Source organism: Zea mays, chromosome 8 (genome assembly GCF_902167145.1).
Source record: "Zea mays cultivar B73 chromosome 8, Zm-B73-REFERENCE-NAM-5.0, whole genome shotgun sequence".
Classification (NCBI taxonomy): Eukaryota; Viridiplantae; Streptophyta; class Magnoliopsida; order Poales; family Poaceae; genus Zea; species Zea mays.
The window spans coordinates 117,555,071-117,564,812 of NC_050103.1; the positions used below are offsets into that span (position 1 = coordinate 117,555,071).

General features: G+C 42.0%; 1 protein-coding gene across 1 annotated transcript; it reads left to right on the forward strand.

Annotated features, from left to right (window-relative positions):
- The first annotated feature begins 4,031 nt into the window (after nt 1-4,031).
- LOC100274754 (uncharacterized) lies at nt 4,032-7,756 on the forward strand. Its single transcript, NM_001196626.1, has 3 exons — nt 4,032-4,307; nt 6,976-7,077; nt 7,175-7,756. Exons 1-3 carry the CDS (start codon nt 4,152-4,154, stop codon nt 7,574-7,576), a joined length of 660 nt encoding a protein of 219 aa, NP_001183555.1. The 5' UTR covers nt 4,032-4,151; the 3' UTR covers nt 7,577-7,756.
- Nucleotides 7,757-9,742: the final 1,986 nt, after the last annotated feature.

Genomic DNA, 9,742 nt, shown 5'->3' on the forward strand with positions numbered 1-9,742 from the left:
TCACGTATTTGGGTAATTGTCCCCTACTTTGTTACCAGCTTAGGCACAGGACATGGGACTACACCAAATTTTTTTAGATAGTCCCCATGTCTGCTATACTAACGACCTAACAAATCCACATCAGATGGATTCAGCAGACTCCATAGCCGACAAGGCAATTAGAAGGATGCAAGATATTTCCGACAAGATATTTTCCGTAGCGAGGGAAACAATCCGTCCTGGACGCGGGTTGACCTCATTTGATGCTACCAAACTTCGTGTAGCTTTGGAGGAGATAGCTTGCATGCTGGAGCAAGACTCTCTGGTGTTGCAAGAGCATTTGGACATCGTGAACAACGTAAACATCCCGGTTGACAGCAGCTATGAACCTTCTACCTTGTCGTCACCACCCCCTTCTGACGACGACTTTACTCCAGACTGGGACTTTGAGGAGCACTTCCAAAACTTCTGGGGTGTTGAATATGACTCCGATCAGATGCCTTCGTTTAGTGAGAATGATGTTTAAGGTAGAAGGGAGTGAACCTTGGAGTTAGGTGTTCGAATAACAGGGATGAATTCCCTGTGCTTTTGTGTAGTAAGGTCTTAGGGAAACAGGGAATCAGTTTCTTCTTTTGGTTATTGGGCTGCTGTAAATGTGTTCCCTGTCCTTTTGTGTCCACTTCCAGTTTATTTAAGGTTGTCGTTGTGTAATTAAGCAAATTGGAATCTTAGTACTTATGGTATTACCTCAAGTTAATATGGCTAGTATATTGTTCATCTTTTATGCTGTTTTTAATCCGAGAGCAGTACTACGTATGTTGAAAACTATATACTTGTTATGCACTAGATGGACAAGTCTGGCAAAGTGATTGCAAAGTGGGATAGTAGAGCAACAAAAATTTACACAGAAATTTGTGTAGAAGAGGTCAATGCTCGGAACAGGCCACAACAATTTCTAAATGCAGAAGGGTATGCTAACCTCATAAGGAAGTTTAAGGAACGCACTGGTCGCACTTACACCAGGGATCAAATGAAGAATAGGTGGGATTCGTTGAAGAGAATGTTCACCCAGTGGAAAACTCTTAATGAAAGGGCTACAGGTCTTGGTCGAGACCCTCATACTGGTTCAATCAGTGCGCCAGATGAGTGGTGGGCCAAGCAAAATGAAGTAAGTTCATCTTTTTTTCGTAGACTAACATTAGTATTGGCCATCTAAAAGTAGGACTACGAATTGGTGCAGGCAATGCCAGGTTGTATTATGTTCAAAACAGCCCCCCCTAGAGAATGAGGACGAGCTAAAGGTTATGTTTGGACCCATTGTCTGCACAAATGAAAGAACCCTGGTTCCTGGCGTCGAGGATGCTAATTCATCTTCTGATGATCATTTGGAATACACTTTAGGTGGGGGTGAAAACAGCACACCTGACCCCTGCACAAATGCTACTGGGAAGCGTAAGATGCGCCATGATTCCCCAAAACCAAAGAAGAAAAAAGATTCGAGGGAAGAGTACATGAAAAGACTTGTGGAGGCTTTTGAGTCCCGCTCATTGACCACAAACAAGTCCATTACCTCTTCTGACAATGACCCAGTTCGAATAGAGCTTAAAAAGCAGATGCAACAAGTCAAGGAAGATGGATCACCAGAAGGGAGCGAACTACATTTGTTTGTGACTCATCTTCTGGTTCAGAAGAAGTATAGAGATGTTTTTGCAACCTTGGAGACAAAAGAAGGAAGAATCGCTTGGCTTCGCAATGCTTACGCGTTAGAAACTAAAACGAGCACTTAGCTGGTGGACGTCCGACAACAGAGGCCTACATGTTTACTATTATCGTTGGTTATGTGTTTTCATCAGTCATGTCGTTTCAGTATATGTTGCTGGTCCGAGAACTGAGGCTTATATGTTCAGTATTATGTTAGTTGTGTCTGCTTAATGAGTCATGTCGTGTCAGTTTTCGTACGTATCATTTTCGCTTTCAAACAATTTTCCAAATATTCGAGTTGAACATGTATTAGAATAATCAGAGTTGTAACTTTGTGAGCTATGTGAATCTGTGAACTTCATATGCCTGTAAACTGTTCGGCTTCTTTAATATGTGTTTTATAAACTATGGTTGCATATGAAATTGTGGCTCTTGGTTGTGTCCATGCAGATGTGTGATCCTTATGAACACACATATGATGATGAAATGGATGCACACACATCTGATGATGAAATGGATGCACACACATCTCATGATGAAACAGATGGAGAAATGCTTGTTGCTCTATATGCTGTAGACATTTGGGGCAGGCATTTCAGTCAGGCTCCTAGAAGAACAGTGGTCGAATCTGGTATTCAATGGGTTCAAAGAACGTTGGAGATTAGTAACGACTGTTTTGACATGTTTCGCATGCGAAGAACTGTTTTTAGACGATTGCATGACACGTTGGTACAAAATTATGGTCTGCTTCCAAGCAGGGGTGTCAGTACTATGGAAGCTCTTGGCATATTCTTGTGGGCATGTGGGGGTCCACAATCGTTTAGGCAGATCAGAAATAAATTTGGTCACTCATTGGAAACAATTAGCCGCAAGTATAGTGATGTCCTTAATGCACTTTATAAGATGTCATCTGACATAATCAAGCCAAAAGACCCACAATTCGTCGAGATTCATCATCGTTTGCGAGAGGCGAGGTTTTGGCCACACTTCAAGGATTGCATAGGCGCAATAGATGGTAGTCACTTTCCAGCGGCAGTCCCGGCTTCGGAACAAGCGAAATATATTGGCCGACACGGTTACACCTCGCAGAATGTAATGGTCGTATGTGACTTCGATATGAGGTTCACATTTGTGGTGACAGGCTGGCCAGGTTCCGTACATGACACAAGAGTACTACAGGATACTATAATAACTTATGCGGACAGGTTCCCCCATCCACCGGAAGGTATATAAATATTTTGTACATTTGTAGAATACAGTACTATTTTATGTCACATGTACGTAACATTTGTATTTTGAGTTTGTGCAGGTAAATACTATCTTGTCGATTCGGGTTATCCAAACAGAAAGGGGTACCTTGCACCTTATAAGGGGCAGAAGTACCACATTACGGAATGGCAAAATGCGAGGCAACCTATTGGGAGTAAAGAAGTATTCAACTATGCGCACTCATCCCTACGAAATGTTATTGAGCGATCATTTGGGGTGCTAAAAATGAAGTGGAGAATTCTATTAAGTCTCCCTTCATTTTCGCTTGAGAAACAATCGAAGATAATTATTGCATGTATGACACTGCATAACTTCATTAGAGATAGTGCTCTACACGATAGAGATTTTGATGAAGTAGGACCTAATAGCCTAAGTCATGATCTACCTGCAGGTGAGAGTAGTACTAGCACATCTGATGAGTTAGACATGAGTGATTTTCGAGATGCAATTGCAAATGCATTAGTGGCGTAGTTGACTTAGTGCAATTGTAACGGTACTTATGATGTAATCAACTCCACTAATTATTTTGTAATGAACTTTATCTACGTTATGGGTTTCATTTTATCGTTTGTTCGAACAGAATCTGCAATTTGAGAATCTGTATCCAAACACGTAGATTCTGACGAACAGCTTTTCTGCACAGCTGGCGAACCAAACACCTAAATTCTAACCACCAGCTTTTCCCAACAGCCAGCTTTTCCCCACAGCCAGCTTTTCAGATAAGCTGGCCAGAAAAAAGCCGAACCAAACACGCCCATAGAGTCGAGTCGAGACATTACTACCACCCGCCTTTGTTAGAGGTAATGAGATTAAAACCTAGCTTCTATAACTTTTTTTCGGTAGAGTTAGCGACGTTTAACAAAATCGTCATACACTTCTAAATAGAATCTTATATAGGTTTTAATAATTTAAAATTAGTGACAAAATGTTTTAATTATAATTATAATTATAAGCTACCTAATTGTTTTATTTAGGTGTCATGGTCTCCCTTCCACCACGAGACCAGTACGACCTAAAACATTAGTTCACTACTTCACTAGTTCCGAGCCTCCGTCCGACTCGGTCCGAGCATACTAGCGTGAGTAGTTTTCATTTTCACCCCTGCCTCTGTATCCGAGCATACTAGCGGATCCTGGCCCGATCCCTCTTCCCACCCCACCCACCTCCGCTTCTCTCCAAGTGAGGAACCCCAAGCCCTCGCCATGGCGTCGCGGATCCTGGCCCGATCCAAGGCCCTTCCCCTCGTCGCCGCCCTCACCCCTGCCGCTGCCAAAGCAGCAACGCCTATCGCCGGAGCCCGCGCGCTCTCGTCCCTGCCCCGCTACCCGTCTGCCCCGTCGCCCCATGGGCTCGGCAAGGTTCGTTTGTGTACCCGACCCCTCTTTGCTTGTGCTACATATTTCATTCATGCATATCGGAATGGGTAATTGTGATGCGATTTTTTAGTGATTCGTGTGCCTGCGCGCTTCGTCTGATTGATGATCTGGCTCGTAGGCTTTCCTAATGGAATCCCGTCGTCTGATTTGCGTCTGCTTTGCTTGGCCTGTTTGGATCTATCTGGCAAACAGTTTGCCAACTAATTTTAGCACCTTGGGCTCCAAACGGGTTGAATAATAAATTGGCTAATTATTAGCCACAGGGCTGGCAAATTGTTTGTCCATTAGCCATTTGACCTTGCTAATAGGTGCTAATAGATCATAAAAAGAGAAAAAGATGATCCCTACCCCTGTCAGTTTCTTTCCTTTCTCTCCTGGCTAATTGTTTGCCGCGCAAGGGGTAAAACAGACTATTTACTATGTTTTTATATCTATTAGCCAAGACTCCAAACATACCTTGGCTAATTGTTTGCTAGCTAATTATTTACTGGCTAATGTTAGCCACTGACGAACAATTAGTCAGGAGGATCCAAACAAGGCCTTAGTATCAGAGGTGGAGAGTGCTCTCGTATAGTATCTCCATGGTAGATTGTACTTGACCAAAATATGTAGTATGCTTATGTAGTTCTGTAATCTGAATCCATGGAGATAGTGAGACTGAAGGTACAAGTGTAAGGAGAGAAGCACATTGCCATGGAAGGGAAAGACTGGTTGAATTGGTCTAATATCATTCGCAAGTCTCGTATGTCCCTCCCTCCATCAACAACTGAGAGAACTGCATCTGTGTAGATCTTGATAAGCTTTATTGTGGGTTTTGTTATATCGGTATTTATCTTGGGTATGGTACATATATCTGTCATTTTTTAAAGTTTAGATATTATCAAAACATTGACTTAAAATGAGGCGATACTGCTCCTACTTGGTGTCATTTCTTTGATGAAGAACAATAACACAGTTTCATACTGTGGAAGCTGTGAGAGTCACATTTAGAAATCATACGTGGGGACAGCACCATATTTAACAAGAAGGCACAATCCTATTGATGTCTGGTGGTCATATAGTTGTCCTCACTTTGAGTACATTCACTCCATCAATAATGTTTTAGTGTGGATGATTATCCATATTTTTCCATTGCTTAGCTCTTATGCTACTATATATAAATAGTTCTGGAGTCTGCACATTAGCTCAGTACACATTAGAGGGTAATAGGAAATTTATTAATGTCCATTTTGATGGTAAAACCTTTACAAATTTCTATTGCCTAAAACAATTGGCAGAATGCAGTCAGTAGTTGACATTCTTGGAGGACAGTATGGCTTTCTGGGGAACATGTATCATGATGTTTGGGCATCAACATTTTGAGCTTATAATGATTAGTTATGATGAAATTTTGAGATGACAAGTAGAAATATAAAGTTCATATGGATGTGAATGCCAATGCACGCTAGTTTGCATTGGTACCAGTATTCATTATTCAGCCTTCACCTTGTGACTGCCATCTGCTAAGATGTGATTTACTATTAACAGGGTATTTCATTTATAGTGGATGCCTTGACTGGTGTCCAAAATTCAAAGGAAGAGGGAAAATGGTTATTTTGTGGTGCCCTGTGCCCCTAGCACCTCTTCCACATAAACTGCAAAATATTGTCTCATGAGATAGTCTGTATATGCTTTTCACTGTAAAGGTTTGTTTGTCTGGAGAACTGAACTAAAGAAGAAGCTAAGAAGCTCAAATACATGTTTCCACTTTCCAGTATGGATGATGAGATAAATGGAGGACATTATAGCTCATTGTTCACATAAATGCTAGTTGGAAATCTTAGGTCTAGTGTCTAGATGGTATGTTGATCTGCGATTAGACCATCTAGATGACGATTGGTAAAGGTTAACCGTTACACGCTACTCGTGGGGTGACTTTCTAACTAGTATCGAGCGTCAAGAATAACAACACTAGAACTATTGTCTTGAATCATTTAGTGATTTCACCTTTCCTTACTGTTGTAGGATAGAATATAGATTATTGATGGTTTCGAATCATTTAACAGTGTCACATCTTTGCAAAGTTGCTGGTCTTTCTGCTACTGATCAGTGATCACAAACACTTGTTTTTTTTAGACAGTTGCACTGTCACCTAAACAAAAACACAACATTAGCCACTAATTTACTGTGATATTTGTAGGACCAAATAGAATTGTGATATTATAACAATACTGTTAGGAAACTCCACACATATTATTGTCATGTTTCCAATTCACGTATTTTAGATATTATGGTTGTCAAAGTTTGGAGAAATCTTATACTTAAGTTAGAACACATCAGTACTCTAAATAGTTTGTTTTTTTACAGTACCCAACTCTTGATACGAACCAATAGTTATTCTATCTTTGTCCATTTTACATGTTTTGATTTGTTGTGTACCCTTTTGCATTATATTTGTGTGCCCTTGCATCGATCCATGCTCTCGAAACTAAATAAACCGGTTGCTTCATTTGTTTAACAGAGTAATGGAAACTTCTGACCTTTTTAAAGGTTGTTTAAGGTTTGAAAGAAGTTGGGCTTCTAGTTTTCATTATACTATATTTCATATCATTCAGAAGGATGAAAGTCTATAGTGCTCTAATATGTATTCTGGCATGTATATGCACAACAGGTTCTGGGATATGAACCAACATCTCACCTCAGTGGACCACAAGTTTTACCTCGTTGGTTTTCCTCTCTAGCATCCAATGGATCTCAGGTGCAGAAGTCACAGGTTTGTCACCAGCAGGACTTACTGCTTATTTGTGTCACGTATTCTGTCTCCTTGTGCTAAATGTTCATGAATTTGATGATGTTTGAAAATATGACAGATCTCTGAGACATACAAGTCAGGTGGTGAAATGAAACAGTCTGAGACACGGAAATCAAGTGAGGAAGCCACACCAAAAGTTGTGGCGTTCAGTCCGCTAGAAGCAGCTATCGCTAAACCTAGAAGTAGTCCCCTGACAAGTGAGAGTTCTAAAGTAAGGCGATCAGAGATAGCAACCCAAGTCACCTTTTACATGATCCCAGCCCTGCTTCTTGCCTCCAAGAACAGCATAAGTACCTCCCTTCTGGTCGGCGCCGTGTTCCATCAAGTATACATGTTCCACAAGGAGATTCTTCTGGACTACGTGCACCATGATATCACCAGAAAGTGGGCTTTGATTTACTTCAAGCTGCTTTTGCTGGTGATGGCGAAGGACACCATCATGTACTTCAATCTGTTCTAAGCTCACCTTCTCAGTTTCTCAAATATCCAGCAATGCATCCGTCTCTGCACTCGTAGAATAATGATGATGGATGAATTATGCAGCCTTCGTTCTTGTATTCTCCCTAATGAGCTTGCTTTTTTCCAGCTGCCAGTTTCACTCTTATTAAGTATATCAGTCTGGATGGGATTGATAGTGACCAGTCAGATGATATCCCTGATTCTGCACCTCATTAATAATATGATTAATGTCAATTGTGCAATTAAGGATGTGTTTGGTTTGAGGTAAAAGTAGGATGAGGCGGCGTGACACTGTCCGCTCGATTTTTTGGGACCATGCTGTCACCAAAAAATACTCCGGTGTTTATCTTGTCTCCGCGTCTCATCCAAACATTATAGAAAATATGACCGCTCCTTCCATTCCTCATCATACGTTTAATCAAACACACTATAAATATTTACTACTCCTTTTATTTTTTGTATTTATTATTTGACGTTTTTTTAGTACTACTAGGTGGCGTCAACTATTTAAAAATGAAGGTAGTATTATTTTGCTAGCTTGTTTAACTTTCGATAGTTGTGATATGAATGCTGGTAGAGATGGCTCGTCTCTCTCTAGACATAGGTGACGGCGGGAGCGCGGCCATGTCCGAGCGAAGCACGTGCAACTATGTTGCTAGTTGCTACAGGAGCGTGCGGTCACATGTAGTCCAGGGACGACAGTATCGTCTATGGACCAGAAACTTCGCAGATGGTGAGGGATGGGCCATGGTGGCATCCCGGCAATCTACAGATTGTGGGTGTGTTTTTAGTTCAGCTTTAGTTTTTTTGAAAATTTGATTATAGTTGTGAGAAAGCTACAGTAAGCTGATAATTATAAAAAAACTAAATTTTGTTTGGTTGAAATAATTGTAGCTATGATGTATAAGAACATGATAGGTTATACCATGTATGACAAGAATATGGAAAATCTCGGGTGGAAGGTTATTCTGAATTGAACAAAAGAAATCTATGGATTTTCACAAATCTATTATGCTGTTATATCTTTTGGTTGAGATTCCAGATTTTTTGCAACGAGTCTAGTTCAAGAGGCTGAACCAAACAGACCATGTGTCTCTCATGCTGATCAAGACAAGCAACAAGGGTGTTGGGACAAGCACGGTCGGTACTGTCCGGACGGTACTAATCGGCGTGTTGGGGCTTTGGCGGATACCGATCGGGTTTGTGAAAGGGAATTAGGCTTACACCTTTTTTCCTAATTGATTTTATTGGTTGAATTGCCCAACACAAATAATTGGACTAACTAGTTTGCTCTAGTCTATAAGTTCTACAGGTGCCAAAAGTTCACAATAAGCCAATAAAAAGACCAAGAAAGGGTTCAAACAAAGAGAGCAAAAGACAACCCAAAGACACCCTGGTCTGGCACACCGGACAGTGTCCGGTGCACCAGGGCACTCGACGCTGAACTTGCCACCTTCGGGAAAATGGGAGGTCGCTCCGCTATAATTCACCGGATTGTCTGGTGAAGCACCGGACAGTGTCCGGTGTCACACCGGACTGTCCGGTGTGCCAGCAGAGCAACGACTACTTCGCGCGCAACGGTCGTCTGCAACCGCATTCAATGCGCTACAGTGCGCGCCAGAGTCAGAGCACGCGCAGTTGGCGCACCGGACAGTCTACAGGACCTGTCCGGTGCACCACCGGACAGCCCAGAGGCCCCACTTGTCAGAGCTCCAACGGTCGAAACCCAACGGCTTGCTGACGTGGCTGGTGCACCGGACAGTGTCCAGTGGCGCACCGGACTGTCCGGTGCGCCATGCGACAGCAGCCTTCCAACGACCATTTTTTGTGGTTGGGGCTATAAATACCCCAACCACCCCACATTCAATGGCATCCAAGTTTCCCACCTTCAACACATTACAAGAGCTATAGCATTCAATTCTAGACACTCCAAAGAGATCAAATCCTCTCCCAAGTCCGGAATCACTCCAAATCAAATAGTGACTAGAGAGAGCGACTTTTGTGTTCATTTGAGCTCTTGCGCTTGGATCGCTTCTTTTCTTTCTCATTCTTCCTGTGATCAAACTCAATTGTAACCAAGGCAAGAGACACCAATTGTGTGGTGGTCCTTGCGGGAACTTCGTGTTCCGTTTGATTGAGAAGAGAAGCTCACTCGGTCTAAGTGACC

What these genes read in the sequence shown, in the direction of transcription:
- LOC100274754 (NM_001196626.1), top strand. Translation starts at nt 4,152, where the DNA reads ATGGCGTCGCGGATCCTGGCCCGATCCAAGGCCCTTCCCCTCGTCGCC. An exon ending in CGCCCCATGGGCTCGGCAAG is followed by an intron (nt 4,308 to 6,975) that starts GTTCGTTTGTGT and finishes TATGCACAACAG; the next exon opens with GTTCTGGGATATGAACCAAC. An exon ending in CTCAGGTGCAGAAGTCACAG is followed by an intron (nt 7,078 to 7,174) that starts GTTTGTCACCAG and finishes AAAATATGACAG; the next exon opens with ATCTCTGAGACATACAAGTC.